Below are 26,281 nucleotides of genomic sequence, written 5' to 3'. Positions count from 1 at the left end.
TAGTAGTTTTAATATGACCATGGGACTTCATTTTAAAAGAAGCCACTTTTCCAAAAAAGAAGGATCAATATGGCCAAGCTATAAAAATTCTAGCCATATCCTTTTTAGAATTATACATCCTAGAAATTAATACGAAGTTTGTTATTTTCCTGTGGTCAGCATATATTTATTGAACACCTACTATATGTGAGTTAATATAGGAGGCTCTGGGAATACACAGACAAATAATACTCAATTGTCTGCTTTAAATGTTACAAAAAGGATCAGGAGAGAGAGAACTAGTACATGAGTAGATAGTTTAGCTCTAACTTAGGGTGTTGAGGGCAGTATCTGCTAAAGTACAAAAACCCATGAAAATAAAATACATATAGGAAAGGAAGTTATTTGTCTCAAAAGCATCAGCACAGCTCTCAAGGAAAGGTGGTAGAATTTACATAGTATTATTTATAATAGCCAGAAAGAAACAACCCAAATGTCCACCAAATGGTGAATGAGTAAATAAAATATAGTATAAACACGGGGAAATTATTTGGCAATAAAAAGGAACACTTAGGCTACAACATGGATGAATTTTTCTAACATATACTAATGAAAGAATCTGAACAAAAAGGACCACATGTTATATGATACTGTTTTCATGAAATGTTTTGAATGGGCAAGTTAAAAGAAATAGAAAGCAGATTAATATTGGCAAAGGGGGGGGGAATGGGAGGATTAGGAATTGACAGCAAAGAGAGACTGGATGTCTTTTAAGGGTAATAAAAGTGCTCTAAAATTGATTATTATGAATGTATAACTGTGAATATACTATAAGCCACTGAATTACACACTTTAAATGGTGAATTATATGGTATGTGAATTAATCTCAATAAGCTTTATTTTAAAAAAAAGAGAAGATAGTGTCACTTTAGCATAATCTTTAAGGCTGAGCAAGAAATCTCAGGTAGATTTTTGCATCTAGGTTCATCAGAGATATTGGTCTGTAGTTTTCTTTCTTTGAGGTGTCTTTGTCTGGTTTCGGAATCAGGGTGATGTTGGCCTCAAAGAATGAATTTGGCAGAGCTCCCTCTTTTTCTATTTCCTGAAATAACTTGAAAAGTATTGGTATTAATTCTTCTTTAAAGGTTTTGTAAAACTCCGCTGTATACCCATCTGGTCCTGGGCTTTTCTTGGTTGGGAGTCTTTTGATTGCTTCTTCTATTTCATCTATTGATATTGGTCTGTTTAAGTTGTTTGTATCCTCCTGAGAGGTAGAGAGAGAAGATGGGAGGGGAGGGGAGGGGGGATAGTAGAGGATAGGAAAGGTAGCAGAATACAACAGTTACTAATAGGGCATTATGTAAAAATGTGGATGTGTAACCGATGTGATTCTGCAATCTGTATATGGGGTAAAATTGGGAGTTCATAACCAACTTGAATCTAATGTATGAAATATGATATGTCAAGAGCTTTGTAATGTTTTGAACAACCAATAAAAAAAAAAGAAATCTCAGGTAGAAAAGAATACTTGGAATATGTATCTCAAGATGAGAAAAACACAATGAAATCAGTAAAAATTGTACCACTTGAGGAAGAAATGAATAATTTAGTGTGACTGGAGTAAAGAACTGTTTCGAAAAACGGGAAGAGCCGGTTCAGGTATGGAAGATTTTCAGTTGACTTAAGGAAGATACAGGTTGTATTTTGTAAGCAAAAGAAAGCCAAAGGCTTCTAAAGCAAAACTGAAAAGGATATTCTGTCTTCACTTCACGGCTATCATATAATGCTACCTATGACCTTATAAAGTTTCTTTCTCTCACTCCAAGCAAAATAGGACAGAATTAATACTATAGATATTTATAGTACTTACTTCTGTTTTTGGTGGTTTCTCTCCTTCAGGAAGCCTCTGATGTCTAGAGGAACGCCTTAAAGGTATCACTGTTTCTTCAGTAGCCTTTGACCTACAGATGTGTAAAGCTTTTGCTTTTTCAATCAATTGTTTTGCTTTTGATATATTTTTTTGAGTTTTGCTTGCCTAGACAAAAATTTGAAATATTAATTTAGCCATGGCAAATATTTTATATTTAATAGAAAAAAGTATATAATAATAGGAAAATATAATTGTAAATCAAATAACCAAGAAAGAAATGGTTATCACATCTTACTAGGAACCTTAAAATGAAATGTATGTAGTTATGATTAGTTTACTTTTCCTATTTGAAATTATCTTGATAAACATTTACTTGTAGGCAAAACACCTAGAAGCATGTCTGTAATATAGATTAGGATTGATGGTTATTTTCTCATCATCTTCATGGCAATATATTCCTTTATTTTAGTCACCAAAATCAGGTAAAATAGTTTCCAAATACAAATAGTCTCTCAGTCTACTGTATGCAAAGCTCTGAATTGGATACCATAAATGAAAAAAAACATAGTACATGAACCTTGACCTCTAGAAACTTTTATATGGCAGGGAAGAAAGTAAAAACATACTGGCAATAACATAGTATATGCTATTGTGTGTATGTATATATCTTATATATACAGAGAAAACAAGAAACACAGAAAGACAGACTGGGAGAATGATACATACTAGATACATAAAAAAATAAGCCATAGGAGTTTAGGAGTAGAGAGTATTTTAGGCTGGATCCTTTGGAGTGAGGCTGAAAAGGTATTATGATATGTAAAATGGTACTAGCCAAGAATAACATCTGTCTTTCAAACTTGGCTCTGCCATTGATGTATAATGTGACCTTGTACATTCAAATATTATCTTCCAGAGAATGAGCTTCTCCATTCTGAATTCCTTGAATCTTTACATTGGGATTAAAAACATATACAAGCCAGGCACAGTGATGCACATCTGTAATCCCAGCAACTTGAAGGATTGAGGCAGGAGGACTGCATGTTCAAGACTAACTTCAGCAATTTAGCAAGGTCTTAATCATTTAGCCAGACCCTGTTTCAAAATAAAAATAAAAAGTGGGTGGGGGACAGGAGTGGATGGTGCATGCCTATTATCCCAGCAGCTCAGGAGGCTGAGACAAGATGATATTGAGTTCAAAGCCAACCCCACAATTTAGCGAGGCCCTAAACAACTCAGTGAGCTCCTGTCTCAAAAAATAAAAAGAGATGGGGATATGGCTCAGTGGTTAAGCAACCCTGGGTTTAATTCCCAGTACCCAAAACAAACAAACAAACTGTATATATAGCAAAATGCCAAAGAGTTTACTTTATGTGATTCCTTTAAAAAGAATATATCTAGGGCCAGGGATATAGCTCACTTGGTAGAGTGCTTGCCTCACATGTACAAGGTCCTGGATTCAATCTCCAGCCCCCCCCCCCGAAAATATCTAATCACAGAAGAATAAAGTTTAAGGAAAGAGGCTGGGGTTGTGGCTCAGCGGTAGAGTACTCGCCTAGCTTGTGTGAGGCCCTGGGTTCGATCCTCAGCACCACATAAAAATAAATAAATAAACAAAGATATTTTTTTTAAAAAGTTTAAGGAAAATTTAACTATTAGTATTATCTAGATGGATAAACACCAAGCTTTTAGTGCTCTTAGGAAAACCAGTTTACTATTTATTTTCATAGAAACATGATACATTTCTCCCAGAAAATTATTAAGATTTTTCTCCTAAAGCTAGGACACAAACAGTAATAAGGCTTCTGAGAAAAATCACAGTCCTCTGTTAAGAGGTTCGTTGACAGACTATGAAATAAAATAATTGATCCAGACCCAATTTGGACACATTCATTTTTAAGATTTGTCTTGCTGGATTTACTGAATCCCAATTCTAAGAAATACATAGGACAAACCAACGCACAGTACTTCCAAAATTAAAGTTGGAAGTTGTCCTTTAGAATTAAATAAAAAAGAACAAGATGTATGCAATAAAGTTGACTTCAGACTTTTAACCGTTAGCTGTGGTACAATCAGCGGGCATCTAGAGTGCTTTCCAACAGGGTAAGGATCATCTAACTACTTACAGTTATTATACCATCATTGGGCTGATAATTTTGTTGTGGAGAGCTGTGCTATGCATTTATTATAGAATGTTTAGCAGCAATCCTGGTCTCTCTCTCTAAGAAACCAGTTGCACTCCCATTCCTCTAGTGATGCCAACCAAAAATGTGCACAGACATTGCTAAATATCAATCGTAGGGAGGAAAAAAGTCACTTCCCTTGAAAAACAATTCCTCTAAAGAAATAGGTAGGAGATATATATAGATGTGTGTGTGTGTGTGTGCACGCGCGCGCACACACACACACATGCACACACACCCCACATATGAACAGTATAGTTGCTTCTGCAAAAAAGCTGCTTGTCCCCACTATGGGAGAATTGGATTGTCTTCAGAGTGAATCGATGTGTGCATGTTCCAGAAAAGCCACCAAGTGATTCTGATATAATCCTTGAGTCAAAACTACTACTGCTAGGAGCTGAGGCTACAGCTCAGTGGCACAGTGGTTGCCTTAGCACATGTGAGGCTCTGGGTTTAATCCTTAGCACCACATAATAATAAATAAAGACATTTTGTCCATCTACAAGTACACAATATAAAGAAGAAGAATCTTTTAAAAACTGCTACCAAAGCTTGCTATCTCTTGGTTTTATTTAACAACTGTCATTTTTGATTGCTTATCACATTGTAGGCATTGTGCTTAGTACCCACATTATTAATCTCATAAAGTAAATATTATTTTTTTAATATTTTTTGTCCTCTGCTGCTTCTTTTTTATTTATTTATTAATATTTATTTTTTAGTTTTTGGCGGACACAACATCTCTGTTTGTATGTGGTACTGAGGATCGAACCCGAGCCGCACGCATGGCAGGTGAGCGCGCTACCGCTTGAGCCACATCCCCAGCCCCAAAAGTAAATATTATTTAACCTTATAGTATAGATGAAGAAACTTGTTAGTTCATGAAATGAGGAAACTCCAGCACCACACACACACACACACACACACACACACACACAAAATCTAAGCACAGAAGAATAAAGTTTAAGGAAAATTTAACTATTAGTATAAAGGCATTTATACTAATAGGTATACAATCCAATTCTCTCATAGTGGGAATAGACAAGCAGCTTTATTCTGCAGAAGCAACTAAACCGTGTGTGTGAGTGTGTGTGTGTGTGTGTGTATCTCCTACCTATTTCTTTAGAGGAATTGTTTTTCAAGGGAGGTGATTTTTCTCCTCTCTGCAATTGATATTTAGCAATATTTGTGGACATTTTTGGTTCTCATCACTAGAGGAGTAGGAGTGCAACTGGTTTCTTAGAGGTAGAGACCAGGCTTGCTGCTAAATATCCTATAATAAATGCATAGCATAGCTCTCCACAACAAAATTATCCAGCCCAAATATCTAGGTTGAGGAACCATGTTTCAAAAAATCTAAATTAGGGCTGGGGATGTGGTTCAAGCGGTAGCGCTCTCGCCTGGCATGCATGCGGCCCGGGTTCGATCCTCAGCACCACATGCCAACAAAGATGTTGTGTCCGCCAAAAGCTAAAAAATAAATATTAAAATTCTCTCTAAAAAAAAATCTAAATTATAGATATAAAATAGAAATACAGTTATGACCTACAGGTATGATTTAATGCATCCTATGTAGAAATCCTAACCTTCAGTGTGATAATATTAGGAGGTAGGGCCTTTGAGAGGTAATTTGGTTATAAGGATAAAGCCCTCTCTTGGCTTGCTCTCTGCCATTTGAGGAAGATGGCAGCGCGTTACACATAAGGTACTAGGTCTCTGCTGGGACCTTGATCTTGGACATCCCAGTTCCCAGAACTGTGAGAAATAAATTTCTGTTGGTTAAGCCCCAAAGTATATGTAATTTTGTGGCAACAGCACAAACGTAGATATGCAACCACAGGGAAAATAATTGGAATGTAAGTCAATAAGAAAGTATTTTCTAAGGAAATTATACTTTCTTTCTCAACTGCTTTCATCTCACAATAAGAGTTTTTAATATCTTAAAGCATTATCTAGGGCTGGGGATGTGGCTCAAGCGGTAGTGAGCTCGCCTGGCATGATGCGGCCTGGGTTCGATCCTCAGCACCACATACCAACAAAGATGTTGTGTCCGCCGAAAACTAAAAAATAAATATTAAAAAAAAAAATTCTCTCTCTCTCTCTCAAAAAAAAAAAAAAAGCATTATCTAGAGGAATGGGATAATAGTGAAAAATAATACAAGGTCATAATTAACCAATGTATGAAATATGAATCTTTTGGCTTATTACCTCCACAGTACTTAGTACCATGGGTTTTTTGCTTTTTTTTTTTTTTTAAAGAAAATAAGAGCCAAGTGTGGTGGTGCACAGCTGTAAACCCAGCAACTCAGGAGGCTGATGCAAATTCAAGGCCTGCCTGAACAATCTATCTCAAAATAAAATTAAAAGGATTGGGAATAGATAGCACAGTGGCAGAGCCCCTACCCATGGATTCAAACCCCAGTACCACAAAATTATAAATAAATAAATAAGTATAAATAGAACATAAAAAGGAAATAGTTATCAATTATAGGACTCCAATATTTTAATTACCTTTCTATTTTGAGAAGTAAAATCTCCACCAGTTGCCTCTGATTTCTTAGACTTTTTATTATATTTTTTCTTAGATTTTTTGGGAGTACTAATTCTGGTAAATTTCATTCTGAAAAAAAAGATGAAGTATTTAGAAACTCTTTTCATGACTATAACGTGTAAAATTCTCAGTTAAATATAGGAATAAACCAAGTAACACTCCAATTTCTGGACTTAATTATAATAAGACAGAAGGAAAAAAAAAAAAACAATTCTTAACAATTTGATTCAAAAGTAGTCAAACTTGCTGGGTATGGTGACACACACATGTTATCCAGTAACAGGGGAGGCTGAGACAGGAGGATTGCAAATTCAAGATGAGTCTCAGTAACTTAGCGAGGACCTAAGCCACTTAGGAAGACCATGTCTCAAAAAAATAAAAAGGGTTGAGGATATAGCTCAGTGGTAAAGCAGTCCTGGATTCAATCCCAGGTACCTAACAATCATAATCATAATAAAAATCATAATCATAATTTTTTGGGGGGAAGCCAAAATTTACTATTTGTTAATCCCTTTAGAAATAATAAGCCTTGGGGCTGGGGATGTGGCTCAAGCGGTAGCGCGCTCGCCTGGCATGCGTGCAGCCCGGGTTCGATCCTCAGCACCACATACAAACAGATGTTGTGTTCGCCGAAAACTAAAAAATAAATATTAAAAATTCTCTAAAAAAAAAAAAGAAATAATAAGCCTTAGGCCAGGTATGGTGGTGCTCTCCCTTATTTCTAGTGGCTCAGGAGGCTAAGGCAGGAGGATCACAAGTTCAAAGCCAGCCTCAACAACTTAGCACAGTGGTAAAGCACTCTTGGGTACCAAAAAAAAAAAAAAAAAAAAAAATCCTCTAGGATCATTCTTAAATTTATCCAGAAGCAGCATGCAAGTATATACTTCTTCACAAATGTGTCCGTTTATTCAAGAAGTTAATACTCCATGATTTATTTTTAATCTCATTTGCTAAATTTACAGAAGACATATTTGAAGCATAGTTTTTCAGGGATTATCAACTATGACAATTAAGAGTTTAAAACTCATCTAAAATACATCTAGAACTTTTCTGAAATTATGACTGATTATAAATTACATGTGAGAAACAAAAAGCATTTTGAAATCCTTTTTGCCTTCTTACAAATCAGCTGTGTTCTAGAAAAAATAATGCTCTAATACAGGAAAGGAGAGGGAATGGGAATGGGAAAGAGTAAAATGAATTAGATATAAATTTTCTATGTTCATATATGAATACACAATCAGTGTAACTCCACAGTCATGTACAACCACAAAAATGGGAAGTTATACTCCATATATGCATGATATACATTCTACTGTCATGTATAACTAAAAAGAAATATATATATCTGTCCATATCTCCCTAGGGGATGACAGGTCAAGGAAAAAAGAAAGAAAAAAGAATGCCCTCCAACATATGTAGTATTTTCATTCCCAAATAATACATGCAGAATATTAGAACTTTGGAATAAAAACAAAACTTTACCTAATAGGGCTCTCTGAATCAGAGGGTACTGTTAGTAATTCTGCTGTGTATAGGCTATGCTTTTCTGATACATTGGCTGTTTTGGGAGTAGAAAACTTTACTGGACTATTGTCTTGTACATCTTCATAATCAGGACCTCTAATGGTAGTAGGTGTGCTGCTATTTCTTATAGATCGTCTGGATGATTTAGGTGTGGAAACATTTACCAATCTGTCTTCAGGTTCAGCTTTAGGATATATAATCTTTTCTTTAATTGATGTGCTGGTTTTTCTTGATGATTTATTCTTGTCACACAGAGAAGAAATCATTAGAGGGTCATCATTTGCTATACCTTCACAAACAAGGTTTTCACTGTTAAGTAATGTAGTGCTTTTGAAAATTTCTGATTTCTTGTGTCTCAAACTCATTCTAAGTCTATTCTGATTTTGTTTACTTCTTAAGGAAAGAATTGTTTCTTTCTTTTGATTATTTTCTTTTTGATTTTCACCTGTAGTAGCCCCAGTATCTAATGTTTCCTTATTCTTTTTCTTTAGCATTTTACTTTTCTCCATAGGAAAACTTCTTCTATCAGCATGTGACTGTGAACTACCATTTGAAACCATTTGAATATTAGAATTTTCCATGATTTTCTTAGAATTATTATCTCGTTCTTCTTCATTTATATATTTTTCATTGAGGTCTTTCTGCTTATCTGAAGACTTTTTGACACCATTTTTAATTGCATCTGATGCTGGCTGCCTAAATGCTTTCATAAACTGCTGCCTTTCTTCTAGGGTACACTTTGGTTTCACAGCTTCAGAACTTCCAGCTTCCAACACAGCCAATTCTAATTCTTCCTCCTGTATAACAACATTAGATTTTCTTTTCTGAATTGTCTGTTCATTCTCAGGATCAGAAAGACTATTTTCCATCTCAAATTTCTTTTGTTTCAAGAAAATTGGGGGTATTTTCTTTGTCCTTTTTGGAGGAATGGGGTGAACTTGTGCAAGGACAGTAACTGTCTTAAAGCGCATCAGCTGAGATATCTCACAGTTTTCTGATTCACTTATATAACCACTTGTGCCTATTTCCTCAACAGTTTCAGAAGGTAAACAAATTGACATTGTTGAGTCTGGTATCTGTTCCACTTTATTTTCCTTGTGACTTTTTAAAAATTCTTCATATGAGACAGTTATCATACAATCATTTAAATGGGCTGTTTCAGTAACATGATCACTAGAGTTTGCATCATTTGTAGTACTCTCAATTTCATTAGTTAGGGAAGATACTATCTCTTTGCTGTCTTTATCACTATTTTGAAGCAGATTTAGTTCTTCTGCCAAGGGTAAACTTTCAGATAGATCTATTACATCTCTGTATTTCCTTTTTCCTAGCCTTTTACAATCACCTTTTGTCATCCTTTGTTTAGGATTCACTTTCTTAGAATTTTTCTTGAAAGTCATAGCATTTGACTGTCTTTCAACATCATGAATACTTTCTACAAGAACCTCCACATGTTTATTGTAAAGTAAAACAGAAGCACTATTTTCCACAAAATCATTATTTAAACTACAGTCTTCTTTGCTATCATCACTATTAATTTCAATTGGAGATTCATTCTCAGTTTTTATATTATTTAGCTGTTGAGATAAATTAACCCTCTTTACTTTTTTCTTAAATACTGTATTTGAGAATGTGTCCAAAGGTTTTTTACAATCTTTGTTATTGTCAACAGGCAATGGTGCAGATGACTTTATCTTACACTCTTTCACTGAGTGTGTCTTCTCATTTGTGGGTGAAGTCTTTCTAAAATAATCCATAATATTACTAGATTTGGGTGGAGAGAAAACTCTGTCTCCAGTCTTCCCTATCGGTGATAAATATTTTGTAATTGTTTTACAGGAAGATCGGTCATCATCTTTTCGTCGCTTCTTGCATGGCTAGCAATTTAAAACAAGAAAAAAGTATTTATTTAAAGCAAAATAAAACAAAGTGTAACTTTTAAACATGTCTCTATCATTTTAAGAAACTGAAGCCAGGTGTGGTAGTACATGCCCTGTCACCCCAGCAAATGGGAAGGCTGAGGCAGTTGAATTGCAAGGTCAAGGTCAGGCTCAACAACTTAGTGAGGCTCTATGCAACACAGCAAGACACTGTCTCAAAATAAAAAACAAAAAGGACTGGAGATGTAGCTCAGTGATGCAGCACCCTGGGTTCAATCCCAAGTACCAAAACAAAAAGAAAAAAAGAAAAGAAAAAGAAAGAAAGAAATTGGATTAATGAGTTTGGTAGCACAGGCCTACAATCCCAGCCTATAACCCCAGCTAAACAGGATGATGAAACAGGAGGATTGCAAATTCAAGGCCAGCCTGGACAATTTTGCAAGACCCTGCTTTAATAATTAAAAACAAAAACAAAAACAAAGGCTGGACATGGTGGTACATGCCTGGAATCCCAGATACTCAGGAGACTTGAGATAGAAGGAGGCTGAGACAGAAGGATCACAAATTATAGGCCAATCTTAGAAACTTAGTGAGATCCCACCCCAAAATAAAACCAGGTACAGTGACATTTGCTTGTAATCCCAGCTATTCAAGAGGCTGAGGCAGAGGGATTGTAAATTTGAGGGCAGCCTCCACAACTGAGCAAGACATTGTCTCAAAGTAAAAAATAAAAAAGGATGGAGATGTAGCTCAGTGGTAAAGTGACCCTCAATTAATACCAGTAACACAAAAAACAATAATAATAAAATTAAATTTAAAAAGGGACCACACACCTGTAATCCCAACAACTCAAGAGACTTAGGCAGGAAGAATGCAAGTTCAAGACCAGCCTTAGCAATTTAGTGAGGCCCTAAGTAGCTTAGTGAGATCCTGCTTCAAAAATAAAAAATAAAATGGGCTAGGAATGTAGCTTAGTGGTAAAGTGCCTCTGGGTTCAACTGCTAGTCCCCTCCAACACCTCCCCAAAAAAGGATGGGAGTAGGGAAAGAGGTGTAATCCAGTAGTAGAACACCCGGGTTCAATTCCAAGTACTAAAAGATAAAGGAAAAATAAAATAAAATTGGACCAAAACTGAGTGTGGTGGCACATGGCTATAATCCTGGCTACTCAGGAGGCTGAGGAAGGAGGATCACAAATTAGAGGCCAATTTAAGCAATTTAGCAAGACCCTGTCTCAACACAAAAAGGGCTAGAGAGGTAGCTCAGTGGTATATAGCCCTGAGTTTAATCCTTAATACTATAAAAGTAAAGGAGAAATTGGATTGTGCATGGGGGGGCTCCTTTAGATGCAAAATATGATATATTAGAAAGAAACAAGCTTTATTCATTTATTTATTTATTTTTGGTAAATAAATGAACCCAAGGGGCTGGGGATGTGGCTCAAGCGGTAGCGCGCTCGCCTGGCGTGCGTGCGACCCGGGTTCGATCCTCAGCACCACATACCAACAAAGATGTGGTGTCCGCCGAGAACTAAGAAAAAATAAATTAAAATTAAAATTCTCTCTCTCTCTCTCTGTCCCCCCCCTCTCTTTAAATAAATAAATAAATAAATAAATGAACCCAAGGCACGCAATCACTGAGCCACATTCTCAACTCTTCGTATTTTAATTAGAGATAGGATCTCTCTCTAAGAGGCTTAGGGCCTCACTAAATTGCTAAGTCTGGTTCCAAACTCACAATCTTCTTGCCTAGGCCTCCAAGCCACTGGGTTTACAGATATGTACCACTCTGCTTTAAAGTTAAAAATACATTCAAATCTCAGTGTCATGTCAATTTGCAGGCACTCGCATACACACACACACACACACACACAAACACATCATACTTCAATAAAAAGTTTATATTGAAACAAAACCAAGGCTATACTTATGAAAAAATTATTAATGTTTCTTGGTCTCTGTTTATAACCTTTGATTACCAATAACCACCTTACAGAATTTGTAATAGGTATATAAAAATATGTGAAGTTTGACACATGGTAGGGACCACACAGTTATCAATTGCATTCCCTTTTACTTTTTTTTTTTTTTTAAAAGAGAGAGTGAGAGAGGAGAGAGAGAGAGAGAGAGAGAGAGAGGGAATTTTTTTTTAAGAGAGAGAGGAGAGAGAGAGAGAGAGAGAGAGAGAATTTTTAATATTTATTTTTTAGTTTTTGGTGGACACAACATCTTTGTTGGTATGTGGTGCTGAGGATCGAACCCGGGCCGCACGCATGCCAGGCGAGCGCGCTACCGCTTGAGCCACATCCCCAGCCCCCCTTTTACTTTTTTAGTTAAAGATAAACACATGGCCTAGGGATGTAGCTTAGTGTACAACACTTGCTTAGTACATGTAAGACTCTAGGTCTAATCCCCAGCACTGCAAAAAATAAAAATTAAATAAACACATTATCTTACTACTGCTAAGATGCAGATACTTAGCAAATAAGCCCAGAATCCCAAAATTTACTAAATCAAGTAGAAATTACATTGAAATATCACCAAAAGAACACTTGCCACAATTCCAGGTTTTTTTTAATGTTAACTTTTTTAAGTTGTAGATGGACACAATACCTTTATTTTATTTATTTAAATATTTTTATGTGGGGCTGGGGATGTGGCTCAAGTGGTAGCGCGCTCGCCTGGCATGCGTGCGGCCTGGGTTCGATCCTCAGCACCACATACCAACAAAGATGTTGTGTCTGCCGAGAACTAAAAAATAAATATTAAAAATTCTCTCTCTCTCTCTCTCTCTCTCCTCTCTCACTCTCTCTTTAAAAAAAAAAAATATATTTTTTTATGTGGTACTGAGGATCGAACCCAGTGGCAAGTGCTCTACTACTGAGTTACAACCCCAGCCCAATTCCAGTGTTTTGATACTAAAACAGTTACTGCCTACTTCCTGCACTAGCTATTATTCTCATGGTATCAAGGTGATTAAGCTAAGGATAGTCATATTTTTGTCAGTCATACATTAGTCATTTGTGGTCAGCAACAATGGACGCACCCAAGTAAGTTGAGCCAAGGTTATAATGAGCCCAGGTGTGGCTGAAGAAGATCCAGAGAGGCACTAGCTGTTGTGAGGAAAGCATAAAGCTCAAAATGAAAGTCATGAATCAGATGATACTATCAAGGAAATTTAATTTTTCGTGTGTAAACCCAGGATCCCACACGTTAGGCCACTGAGCTACATCCCCAGCCCTTTTAAATTTTTATTTTAAGGCAGAGTCTTGTTAAATTACCCAGGCTGTCCTTGAACCTACTATCCTCTTGCCTCAGTCTCCTAAGTAGCTGGGATTACAAATACGACCCCATCTGGTCCAGTAAGTATTGATCCTTTCTGCTTCTGGAAGTTGATTAAATTTTCTGGTTATGATATTGAAAATTAAGGTTGGGCATGTGGTATCACATGCCTGTGATACTAGCTACTTCAAAAGCTGAGACAGGAGGATCACAAGTTTGAGGTTAGCCTGACAATTTAGTGAGACATTGTCTCAAAAAATAAAAAGGAGTAGGGCTGGGTATAGTGGTGCCCACCTGTAATCCCAGCGGCTCAGGAGACAGAAGGATAGAGAGTTTAAAGCCAGCCTCAGCAAATATGAGGAGCTAAGCAATTCAGTGAGGCTCTATCTCTAAATAAAATACAAATTAGGGCTGGAGATGTGGCTCAGTAGTCAAGTGCCCCTGAGTTTAATCCCCAGTACCAAAAAGAAACAAGAGGGTAGGGAGGTAGCTCAGTGGTAGAATGCCCCTGAATTTAATCCCCAGGACTGAAAAAATAAAAAAGCAGGAGGCTGGGAATATAGTTCAGTGTAGAGTGCTTGCCTGCGTGTCTGAGCCTGGATTCAATCCCCAGTACCTAGGGGCAGCAGGTGGAGGATCACATATATTGGGACTTGATACTGCTCTCTATAGCCTAATAGCAGTCTTTCAGTGCATCTTGACCACTGAGCCACATCTCTAGCCTTTTATTTTTTATTTTGAGACAGGATCTCACTAAATTGCTTAGGGCCTCACTAAATTGTTGAGGCTGGTCTGAAACTTGCAATCATCCTGCCTCAGTCTTACAAGTCTCTAGGAATATAAACATGTGACACCATATGCAGCTTAGGTTAGAATTTCTAAATGGTATCTTTGAAAAGATGTCATTTCTCACTTTACTCCAGACTAAGTTTGCAGCATACCTTAGGACTAGACAAACTTCCAATGGCTTGGGAGGCTGAGGCAGGAGGAACACCCCGAGTTACCAAAATAAATAAATAAATAAATAGATGGTGTAGATAAGCTACTTCAAAAGCCCATTAATTATTTGAACCTGGCCCTAGAAATTCACTGATTTTAAACAAGTATATATGCACAAATAAAAAGGTGAAAATAAGTAGATAAATAAATCAGTAACTTCTATAATAGGAAACATATCATTTTATTGGTTACAAAAAGTTACATATTGTTTTTACAATGATGAGGATTGAACCCCCAGCATTAAAATTGCTAAGGAAATACTTAACACTTTATCACTGAGCTATGTTCTATTCATGTATCTGTCTTAATTTTGTGAGAATAAATTTGCCAGAATAACAAGAATAATTTTCAAAGCTAAGTAATAAATAGGGGATTTGCATGTCTAGAAAATTAAATTGTATTATAAAGCCTTCAGGATTAAAAGCATACTTCTCATGCATTAGTAGGCAAGCAGTGTGATGTAATAGATTAGAAAACCAGATACAGCCAGGCGTGGTGGTTTACCCCTATAATCCCAGGGACTAAGGAGGCTAAGGCAGGAGGATAGCAAATTCAAAGTCAGCCTCACCAACTTAGTGAGGTCCTAAGCAACTTAGCCAGACCCTATCTCAAAAACTAAAAAGGGCTGGAGATTTGGCTTAGTGGTAAAGCGCCGCTGGGTTCAATCCCTGGTACCAAAAAAAGAAAGAAAGAAAGAAAGAAAGAAAATCAGCAATAGACTTAAGGACTTAAGTTCACATTTAAGAACTTGTATGTGGTAACAACAGCATTCAAATTAGTGGAAAAAGTAACAGTTAATAAAACATGTTGGGACAAATTTCTCAACATTTGGATAAATATGAGGCAAAATTAATTAAAGACAGATTAAATTATACATGTTAAAATGAAATTGTAAATGTATTCAAAAAATGGTATTATTATTTATGTAACTTTCAGATGGTATCAGAGGCTCTATAGAATAGGCTCTTGAGTCTGAAAGATCTAAGTTCAAGTGCTGACCCCAACATCAACTGGAAGGGAACCTTAAGCAAATCACTTACAACTTTTTCTTTATTTTTAAAATTTAAGATGGAGCTGGGTTTGGTGGCACACTCCTATAAATCCCAGCTACTTGGGAGGCTAAAACAGGAGGATCACAAATTTGATGCCAGCCTAGACAATTTATGGAGACCTTGTCTCAAAATAAAAAATAAAAAGGACTTGGGATGTAGCTCAGTGGTATAGCACTTAGGCAGTATGGGTGAGGCCATGGATTCAATCCCACACACACAGAAAAAAATTTCAGAACCTACTCTAACCTACTTTTAATTACTTCTTAACCTTCCTTCATTTGTAGAATAGAGATAATAATACCTCATCATAGCTTGATATTAAGCAAAATAGCATAAAAGACCTTACAATTAAACACAAAGTATCATTATTATGAAATAGGCTCTTTCTAATCAGGGTACCAAAATCACAAACTATTAAGCAACAGAGTGATAAAACTGAACATACAAAATCAAGAATTGTGTAATTCAGTGCCAGAAGTCCTTCACACCTGAGAAAAACTGAGTAATTCACTTGAATTAGCAAATATGAGCATCATACTTATTATGAATGAGTCAGAGTTAAGGGAACTTGGAGCTAGGACTTAACAGAGTTGAGTCTTAGTTAACTTCAAGGACAACAAGATACATGAATTAGAATGCCAGTATGAGATGAAAAGGTGTAAATATAGCAACTATATACCTGAAAATGCTAACCCTCTACTTCCAGCGCAGAATAACATTATGATTACAGAGTATATTTCACTGAAACTTGATGAATCCAGGAGAACATCAGCATGCTGGGCTAGGACTCCTAAGGCTGTGGAGCCTTAAGAAATTGATTTTTTTTTTTAAATTAAGTACCTTATTTGATTCCAGGAGTCACATTCTAAATGGAAATTACGAAATGAGGTGGATGTATTGACTACTTGAATTTAAAGATCTTTTTCAAAGCTTAAGTCCTATAATTCCAGACCACGACTGAGAATCTGACCCTAGGATCCTGCCGTGACATGTCACAAGTCTAAAACTTCAAGTTCCACCCACATTTCAGGATCTGAGAATGGGCTGTGTCTTCTTAAATCCTGAATTGCAGTGACCCCACAAATATCTCACAATCCCAATGTTTGTCAGTATTTACTACGACTCTAAGAAACGACACTACGTTGGCAACTGTCCCACACAAAGTTCTAACTGTGGGTCCTTACCATGGCCCTCCTTTGCCATTCCGTATGCAAACCAAGGATCACCCTCCTCCCACCCCCACCCTACAATCCCCAACAGATGAAGGAAAGAATTTGACAGAAATTTGACCTCACCTCAATCTCGTAGTCCTTCACTGGAGGGGGAGCAGCTGCAGCCGCCATGGCCAGGACCCCCACCATGCTCCCTGATTCCCCGAATCCCAGCTCCTAGGACCTTGTGCGGTCCGGCTCAGCCTGCCTGGAGGCCATGGAGCTGGCCGGCTCCGGTAGGAGCGAATTGCTGGGCCGCCGAGTCAGTCTCAGGGTCCCACCGCGCCCACCCGCCCAAAACGGGCGCGGAGACTGGGCCCAGCTCCGTCGAGTCAAACGCGGAAAAAGGCGGTGAGAAAGCGCGGGCAGCGAGGGCCCTGGGACGCGGCCGCCAGTGCAGGACGTCTCTGAGGCGGCAGTTCCAGGATGAGCGCCCGGGACTGGAGCCCGGGTGCCTACAGCCAAAAGAACACAGATCGGGCCGCGGGGCTTCGGCGGGAGTTCTTGTCAATTGGGTTTTCGCGCCGTCCTGAGCGCAGGGGGCGGAGTTTACGGCTGCTTTGGAAGCCTGCGCGGATGGTGAGTCAGGAGGGCCAAAATACGTCTCTTGACAAACCTGCAAAAGACGGAGCCAATTGCTTTGTTTAATTTAAAATCAGCCAGGGTTTTGGACATTCAGACTTTTTCTGTTGTATAACACAGTGTCACCATTAAAAACTAATGATTTGACTAAGGTCACCTAGTCAGTTAATGGCAGAATGAAAATTTAGACTTTAAGCTAGCCCTTTTTTAAAAAGTGAAAATGGGAAAAATACGAAAAATTGAATAATTGATTGCATTCCTAAATGTAAATTGATTATAGACTAGAATGCTAATATCTTGGTAGCGTCCTACCTGGAGACTCGTCCATTTGGGGGTCCTAAATTTTTATACCTCTAACTGGACTCTGGAGGCATTTTCTCATGAATTTCATCGTTGGGAGCAGCAAACACAAAATTATTGCCTCATCTGGCATGTTTTCAGTTTCTGTAGGGATATCAATAGTTTGCTGGTTTCTTGTGATGGTAATCTCTTGCATTATCTGCAATATTTTCATGGATTTTTTAGACTTTTTTTTTTAACCTAAAAATCGCAATTACATAAATAAACAGTTTATTTAGGTGCATAGTTTCAACAGCATGGTTCTTAAGAACCGGGTTATGTAAACTGTTTTTAACTATTAATTAACCTTTTTTAATCTTTATTTATTTATTTTTATGTGGTGCTGAGGCTCAAACCCAAGGCTTAGCACATGCTAGGCAGAAGGCACTACCGCTGAGCTACAACCCCAGCCCAATTAACCTTTTCTTTTATTCTTCCCTCTGGACGTGCAGCTTCATTGAGAGAGCTCCAAGGTAGGACCTCAAGCAAGCTCCTATTTTTACAAATTGTTATTATTAACTCAATTTGTGTGTGTGTGTGTGTGTGTGTGTGTGCCGGGGATTGAACTCAGGGGTACTCGGCCACTGGGTCACATCCCCAGCCCTATTTTGTATTTTATGTAGAGATAGAGTCTTACTGAGTTCCCTAGCGCCTGGGTAAATTGCTGAGGCTGGTTTTGAACTCGCGATCCTCGTACCTCCGCCTCCTGAGCCACTGAGATTTACAGGCATGCGCCATCGCACCCGGCTACAGTAAGTTTTGTAATGTTCTTTGACATTTTTAACCAAGAACAGGCATTACTTGAATAAATATAAAAGTTATGGGCTGGGGATGTGGCTCAAGCGGTAGCGCGCTCGCCTGGCGTGCGTGCGGCCCGGGTTCGATCCTCAGCACCACATACCAACAAAGATGTTGTGTCCACCGAGAACTAAAAAATAAATATTAAAAATTCTCTCTCTCTCTCTCTCTCACTCTCCTCTCTCACTCTCTCTTAAAAAAAAAAAAAAAGTTAATAATGCCGGCAATCCCCGGCACCAAAAACAACAACAACAACAACAACAACAAAAATCCACTGTACAAAATAACTGATTTCTGATTCATATGTCAGACCTATATCCTAGAGGCAGCTACTTCCATCAATCATTACAAGTGTTTTGTTTGTTTTGGTACCTGAGATTGAACCCAAGTGAGTTTAACCACTGAGTCACATCCCCAACCCTTCTTCTTTTTTTTTTTTTTTAGGACCTCACCAAATTGCGGAGGCTGGCTTTGAACTCCTGAGTCCTGAGTCGCCCATGGCGCCCAGCTTTTTAAATACCATAATATTGTCACCAGCATGGGGTCTGAAGAAGTTCCCAGAAGGGAAAAGGGGACCTCAACGCAACCCTGGTGGGTTCTTAATTTATACTACAGAAAGGAGAGGCACAAAAGTTTAAGAAAGTAGTCTGAGGGCTGGGGATGTGGCTCAAGCGGTAGCGCGCTCGCCTGGCATGCGTGCGGGTTCGATCCTCAGCACCACATACAAACAAAGATGTTGTGTCCGCTGAAAACTAAAATATAAATATTAAAAAATTAAAAAAAGAAAGTAGTCTGAAATGGGTGTAATCCCAGGCAGGAGGATCGCAAATTCAAAGCCAGCCTCAGCAAAATTAAAAAATTAAAAATTTAAATAAACAATAAAAGGGCTGAGGATGTTGCTTAATAGTTAAGCGCCCCTTGGTCCCATCCCTGGTACCAAAAAAAAGAGTAATTATCTCAGGGGGAGTCCTGGATGAGGCAGTTTTCAGCTCTGACATTCTGGATTAGCAGCCCCCACACTATGGGCGCTAGGGACTACATTCAACCTGTTGCCTGTTTTTGTATAGCTTTTCAAAGAATCATTTTTTACCTTTTTTAAATAGTTGGGGGAGCATGCAAAAATTATTTTGTGATTTGTGAAAATTATGTAATATTCAAATTTCAGTGTCCTTAAGTGTCTTTTTTTTTTTTTTTTCTCCAGAGACTGGGTCTCATTGTGTTTTCCAGGCTGACCTTGAACTCCTGGACTCGAGCGATCAGCTTCTGCCTTATTGTCCCAGTAACTAGAGCTACAGGCACAGGCCACCCCACTGCGCTGGGCCCATAAGTTTTTATTGCACTTGATCACACCCATTTACTCACTAAGCTGCAACAGAGACGTCATGAACCGACAAGCCCAAAATATTTATTACTTGACCCTTACAGAAAAATACTGCCAACACCCTTCGTAGACTTGCGCCGGGATTGCTGTATTGCTGGTTATCCTTTAGGCCTCTCTTGGTTCCCTTCTTGGATGATGAGCTCCTAGGCGGTGGTGTCTGGGTTGCAGTAACCTCCTAGAACGCGGGTCGTGGCTAGGAGTCTCATTGACCAGGCCCGTACAACAGCGACGACTAAAGGGCCAAGGCTCCGGCGGCGTCTGCTCTGGTCTCAACTGCTGAGCTTGGGAAAGATAATTCCCTTTTCTGTCCCTGGGCTTCCTCCTCTGTGCAATGGAGATAAAGGCTGTAAAGTGATATAAGAGAGAGATAAGATGTGGAAAGCACCGCACAACGCTCTTATGAGTCTTGCCGTGCCTCCAAACATTTCCTGAGGAAACACTGAGCAACAGCGTGGCGCGGGCGCAGGGCCGAGGCCAGCAAAGTGGGAGACACTGGGACTCGCAGGCCCTACGCCGGGGGGGGGGGGGGGGGGGGGGGGGGGGGGCGCCGCCGCACGGCTGTCAATCAAAGTCGTCTTGGGGCGTGGACTGGAATGGCAGGGCGGGGCGTGGTGGCGCTTCCGCCAGAGCGAGGCCGCCCCGGGCCTCCAGCCGGCGCGGGGCACACTCGGGAACCCGCTCCCGCAGCCGCCTGCGGCGCGGCCTGATGAGAGGGACCATGGAACTGGAGCCGGAGCTGCTGCTGCAGGAGGCCCGTGAGAACGTGGAGGCGGCGCAGAGCTACCGGCGCGAGCTGGGCCACCGGCTGCAGGGGCTGCGGGAGGCGCAGAGGCAGGTCGGAGGGCCGCACCTAAGGGGCGTTGTGGGCCCGGGAGGTCGCGGGGTGCCGAGCGGTGGGCTAGGACTCCGGATGGTGGGAGTGTCCGAAAACTCCGGAGAAAGAGGGGAGAGCTCTGAAGAAGGACAGGGACCTCGTCAGGTCTGAGAATGGGGCGCTGGGAACTGGGGAAGTTTTAGGGGAAGCCAAGTTTGGGGGAATCGTACGAAAGTGTGAGGAGTGTTCCCTAAACTGTGAGGGGCAGCGATGGGAGGGAATAGGATTGGCGTCCGAGGTTGGGGAGAGTGAGGGACCAAAGCAAAATCCGAGGGATCCAAAGGGTAGTGATGACTGAACAGAATCGGGAGGTGGGATTATTTGGGAAAACTTGTGTTAGCGATTAATTTTAGAGAGCCTGAGAAAAACCGGGGGCAGTGATGACCTGGTGAGAGCTGAAGAGGGAGGAGACAAAATGGATATTGGAACCGAAGGACTAAAGTGAAAGGGAAGAGGTAGGGATAGAGAAACCGTAATGTTAACACTAAATGAATGGGGTTAGTGTTTGAATGCCTCATATGATCTTGAATTCATTTCGTAGAAATCGGAGTCATCTCTTCTAGGTAGTTTAGAATTTAAGGATAAGGTTAATTGGAAGGGCAGAGGAAGGAAAATGAAGTGCTTGAAGGAGACTATACCAAGGGACAGATTTTAAAGAGAGGAGTGCTCAAGGGAGAAGCTAAATATACCTGCAAGTGGTGGAGTTATCTGTTCCAAGGGGAAAAGGTTATCAAAGTTGTAGGAAAGCCACATGGTTTCTCTACACCCTCAAACATACACAGAAAAAAGATATAACCTACTGCTTATGTGTGATTGGACAAGTAGTTCTTTAAGTCTACTAATAACCTAAGGGCTTCATAAATGCATTTTGAATGAGTGGGATTCCATCTGAATTTCTCTAAGTCTCATTTGTTATTTATTAATAGATATTGTCAAGCTAGTCAGTCCTACCTGACAAAGAATCTGAAAATGTTAGAAGAGTGTTGTCATAGTGTCTTTGGATCTTGTCATCACTAAGAATACTCAGCATACCTTGGGCTTTATGTATTTTAAAGTCCTTGTAGAGCTGATGTAGGCCAGACGTCATTTTCATTTTAGTAGCAAAACTGAGACTAGAATCTAGGTATGATTATCCTGATTTGGTGAATACTTTTGCATGACATTCGAATACACTTCTCTGGATTTTCTTTTGAAAACATCTGCATTATTCCTTCTGCTATTTTAATGTAAAGGTTCTAATTCAAAGACATTGTTTAAAAAGATACTAAAATACCTCTTAATATACAACTAATGTGTCAGCCAGTTAGAATATGTCTGAGCATAACAATTGTTTTTTAACAATATCAGTAATTAACTATCAGTAGACATAAAAGGAGTGAGCACCTGGGAGTGGTACTTATTAACTTCTCATGTGATATTGAATGCATTAAAAAAAATTAGTGTGACTCCATCCTTCATGGTTTAGTATTCAATTTCCAAACCAATATTCTTTTAAATTTTATATCCAATAATTTAAATAGAGGACATACTTTCCTATAATTTAGTGTTATTTAGTATGGTTTTCCTTTTTGTTCTGTTTCGTTTTGAAAGCCATTGTCTTGGGCCTGAGACAGAAAAAAACTAAAGGAGCATCCATCACAGACTTCTGGTGACATTGCCTTCTGACAAGGAGGCTAAGTGTGGTTCTTTTGTCAACTGGAATGTGTTTTGTGCCAGTGCCAGTTACAAAGGCTAATTCTATTCGATTGTGTGTGTTTGGGTTTGTAGAATAAGTCCACTGTTAACTTGTGTTTTAAGGAAGGTCTGTGTTACAAAAATATTATCAAAATAAGCAGTTGGTTTTGTTTGGTGGTTAGGATATTTTTAGAGTCCCAGTCATTTTCAGAGTAACTACATAAAATATATGGCTTTTTAGCCAAAGAGTTTGCATGGGGAAGAATGAGAAGATCAGAAAGGGAGGGATGTATTTAGTTTTTTGCTTGCTGATTTTATTTACTTTTGGCAAATGATGTTGGGTGTGGGGGTGATACCAGGGATCAAACCCAGAGCCTTGTGCAGGCTAGGCAAGCACTTTACACTGATATGCCTCCAGTCCCTGATATTTTCCAATTGAGATATAATTTATATACCATAAAATTCGTGTTTTAAAGCATTCAATTCAGTGGCTTTTAGTGTATTTACAAAATTATTAATTATTGATTAATTCCAGAATCACCACCCCCACCCCCTGGAAAAATTCCATATCCCTAGTTATTCTTACCAGCGCCTGTCAACTAAACTATTTTCTGTTTCTATGGATTTGCCTGTTCTGGGCATTTCATATAAATAGAATCACACATTATGTACAATATGTATTCATTCTTGATTATCATTCATTCATTCATTATTTATTTATTTATTTATTGAAACAAGGTCTTGCTAAGTTGCTTAGGGCCTTGCTAATTTGATGAAGCTAGCTTTGACCTTGTGATCTTCCTGCCTTAGCCTCCAGCCAGACACCATGCTGGGCCCTGCTCTTTTTTATTTTAATTTTGAGACAGAATCTGGCTAAGTTGAGATGCTGTCTGGCTGGTCTGAAACTTACAATCCTGCCTCACTTTTTCTAGTCATTGGGGTTACAGGCTTGCACCACCATCCCAGCCATGTTTTTACCGTTTTCTTCTTTTTGGGGGGGAGGGGGTATGTGTGTAGTACTGGGGATTGAACCCAGAGCACTCTATATCCCAGCCTTTTCATTTTTAATTTTGAGAAGGGGCCTCACTAAATTGCCCAGTCTTGCCTTGAACTTGGGGTCCTCCTACCTCAATCTTCCTACCTAGTAGCTAGGATTACAGGCAGGCATCATGGCAGCCAGCTATGTTTTTACTTTTTTTAGATTATATTAACAAATTACTGGATCACATGGTAACTCTTTTTTTAATTAATTAATTATTTTTTTAAAAGAAGTTAATGTTTTTTTTTTTTTTAAAGAGAGAGAGAGAGAAAATTTTTTTAATATTTATTTTTTAGTTTTCGGCTACCGCTTGAGACACATCCCCAGCCCAACTCTTTTTTTTTTTAATACCTTTATTTTACTTATTTATTTTTGTATGGTGCTGAGGATCGAACTCAGTGCCTCACACATCAGAGGCAAACGCTGTACCACTGAGCCACAACCCTACCCCAACCCTACCCTCTAACACATGGTGACTCTTTTTGTTTTAAGATTTGTTTAACCTTTCCCGGAACTCTTGTCATATCTTTTATCTTTACTTCTGTTTCTTACCCTTTAAAAATATCTTGTGAAATTTGTCTCATGTTTAGAAATCATGTGCCAGGTGTATAATCTCTGCAAGTTGGTAGGTTGAGGCAGGAGGATTGTGAATTCAAGACCAGCCTCAGCAATTTAGCAAAGCCCTAAGTAACTTAGTGAGACCCTGTCTCAAAAAAAAAAAAAAAAATTAAAAGAGCTGGGGATGTGGCTTAGTGGTTTAGTGCCCCTGGGTTCAATCCTTGGTACAAAAAAAAAAAAAAAAAAATCAAAAACCTGTCAACATGTAGCAGTTTCTCCTCTGTGGTTAAGTTTAGGCCTTCCTCTCTGTTTTCAGAGAAAAGGAAGTTCTGTGTAGGAATGCAAGGGTTGTCTGTAGCTTTTATTGTTTGAATAAGTTAAAGGCAAGAGAGATGTTGGTTGTCTTCAGGAAATCAGATAATGTTTACAGCCACCTTATCCTGAGGTTGAAATCATTAAGAAGAATTCTTTATAGCTCCTTGGAATCTTTGGTTCTAAGATATAAATACCATAGAAATTAACTCCCACTCTCCTAAAATGTTCATTTATTCATTTACTCAGTAAATATTTATTGGGCATTAGAGGTACTTCTGTATACTATATACTGAGGTCAGAGAAAAGATCACTGTCCTCATGGATTTATTCTTATCTTTGGTGGCTGATCATTAGGTTATCATCCCTAAAAATACAACAAATAAGAAAAACTAAATTCTTGTGTATTCATTTTTGGATTTTATTTCCATTTTTTGTTGTTGTTGTTGTTGTTATCACTTGCCCTATTTCTACAGCATTAACTTTTCTGCTTATTCTAAGTAGAGATAAACTGATCAAGGGATGCAACTGTCTCTTCAGGCCTCCTTGAGGATGTTGTTACAATCTGAGGCCTGGTCCTTAAACTTTGCAAATCCAGAATCGCCATCTTTCTCTGTTATTGAAGGGGGATTGCCTTGCAGTACCAGAGGTGCCTATGGTGAGAAATGCTAATATTTTAGTTCAGGTGCAGATAATTGTTTATAAAATGAATCTACTGGCCTTCATGTGTCTTTTAATAGTGTGATTTTTTTGTTGTTTTTTGTTTTGTCTTTCCTGGCACTGACAGAATGAAGTGTCTGTCCCTCAGAGAAAATGATTAGATCCTGGTACATAATTGAGATGCTGTTTGAGAGCCCTGCCCAGCTCTGGCCAGTGGTGTCCCTTAGATCCTTGCTACAAGTGTGATTCATAATCTTCAGGAGTGTTATCACTTATGAAGAATTCAATTGTGTGGTGGTGCACTCTGTAATTCCTGCAAGTTGGTATGTTGATGCAGGAGGATTATTATTTGTGAAGAATTGAAAACCTCAGGCTCCACCCCAGACCCACTGAATCAGAGTCTGCACTTTAGCAAGTTTCCAGGCATGATATGCGTGCACATTAAAGAAAAGGCACACTGTCTTAGAGTACATCATTATCGCTTCAGCTCTTTACTGATTTCTGTTGCTTAAACTGTGGTTTCATAAATTGCTGTGGTTATCTTCAAGGTTAAAATGTTGTTTGAAATACTGCACATTTGTTTGTTAGATAATTGTGCAGAGATATACAAGGGAATAACTGACAAACTCAAGTCAAAACTTGTCTAACATGTCCTCATACCTGTAACATGGCCATTTGATGAATAAGGTTTCCATAGCATTTTCTTTTCTTTTTTTTTTGGTTTGTTTGTTTGGTACCAAGGATTGAACCAGGGGCTCTTTTTTTTTTTTTTTTTTTTAAAGAGAGAGTGAGAGAGGAGAGAGAGAGAGAGAGAGAGAATTTTTAATATTTATTTTTTAGTTCTCGGCGGACACAACATCTTTGTTGGTATGTGGTGCTGAGGATCGAACCCGGGCCGCACGCATGCCAGGCGAGCGCGCTACCGCTTGAGCCACATCCCGAGCCCCATGAACCAGGGGCTCTTAAACTTTGCAAATCCAGAATCACCGTCTTTCTCTGTTATTGAAGGGGGATTGCCTTGCAGTACCTTTTTTATATTTTATTTAGAGATGGGATCTTGCTGAGTTACTTAAGGCCTCACTAAGTTGCTGAGGCTGGCTTTGAACTCTCAATTCTCCTGCCTCTGTCTCCTGAGCTCCTAGGGTTATAGGTGTGTGTTACCCCTTCTTACCTGCTTCATTTTAAAAAAATCTTTATTTTTTTTTTTAGTTGTAGTTGCACACCATACCTTTATTTATGTGTGGTGCTGAGGATCGAATCCAGGTCCTTGCACATGCTAGGTGAGTGCTTTACCACTGAACCACAACCCCAGCCCCCCTGCTTCATTTTTTAAAACAATTTCTGATGACCTTTTGAAGATTTTGCTGCTATTATTTATTAATTTTTTTATTTGGGCCAGGTGTGATGGTACACACTTTATAATCTCAGCTACTTGGGAGGCTGAGGCAGGATGATCACAAGTTTGAGGCCAGCCTCAACAATTTAGCAAGGAGACTCTAAACAATTTATTGAGATCCAAGATTAAAAAAGAA

The 26,281-nt window shown here is 38.7% G+C and overlaps 2 protein-coding genes and 1 long non-coding RNA gene across 3 annotated transcripts in view; 2 read left to right on the top strand and 1 right to left on the bottom strand.

The window, feature by feature from the left end:
• Window positions 1-20,147, bottom strand: part of ATAD5 (ATPase family AAA domain containing 5) — a 72,626-nt gene extending 52,479 nt beyond the window's left edge. The window contains exons 1-5 of the mRNA XM_081271617.1: window positions 19,675-20,147; window positions 16,617-17,148; window positions 8,069-9,987; window positions 6,544-6,652; window positions 1,850-2,014 (exon numbers count right to left, since the gene is read on the bottom strand). Coding sequence (XP_081127743.1) covers window positions 1,850-2,014; window positions 6,544-6,652; window positions 8,069-9,987; window positions 16,617-16,682 — 2,259 coding nt within the window. The 5' untranslated portion in view covers window positions 16,683-17,148; window positions 19,675-20,147. The remainder of the gene's footprint in view (window positions 1-1,849; window positions 2,015-6,543; window positions 6,653-8,068; window positions 9,988-16,616; window positions 17,149-19,674) is intronic.
• On the top strand, window positions 17,804-18,746 carry LOC308636249. Its single transcript, XR_014019381.1, has 3 exons — window positions 17,804-17,926; window positions 18,077-18,205; window positions 18,696-18,746. It is a non-coding gene; the product is annotated as an uncharacterized lncRNA (long non-coding RNA).
• A 51-nt stretch (window positions 20,148-20,198) lies between the features above and the next one.
• CRLF3 (cytokine receptor like factor 3) overlaps window positions 20,199-26,281 on the top strand; it is a 40,725-nt gene continuing 34,642 nt past the window's right edge. Inside the window, 1 exon segment of the mRNA XM_081271616.1 lies at window positions 20,199-20,467. Coding sequence (XP_081127742.1) covers window positions 20,339-20,467 — 129 coding nt within the window. The 5' untranslated portion in view covers window positions 20,199-20,338.

This window comes from Spermophilus citellus, assembly GCF_964194105.1.
Source record: "Spermophilus citellus genome assembly, chromosome: 17".
Taxonomy (NCBI): Eukaryota; Metazoa; Chordata; class Mammalia; order Rodentia; family Sciuridae; genus Spermophilus; species Spermophilus citellus.
The sequence above is the reverse complement of the archived record's forward strand: the minus strand, read 5'-3'. Positions and strand labels throughout refer to the sequence as shown.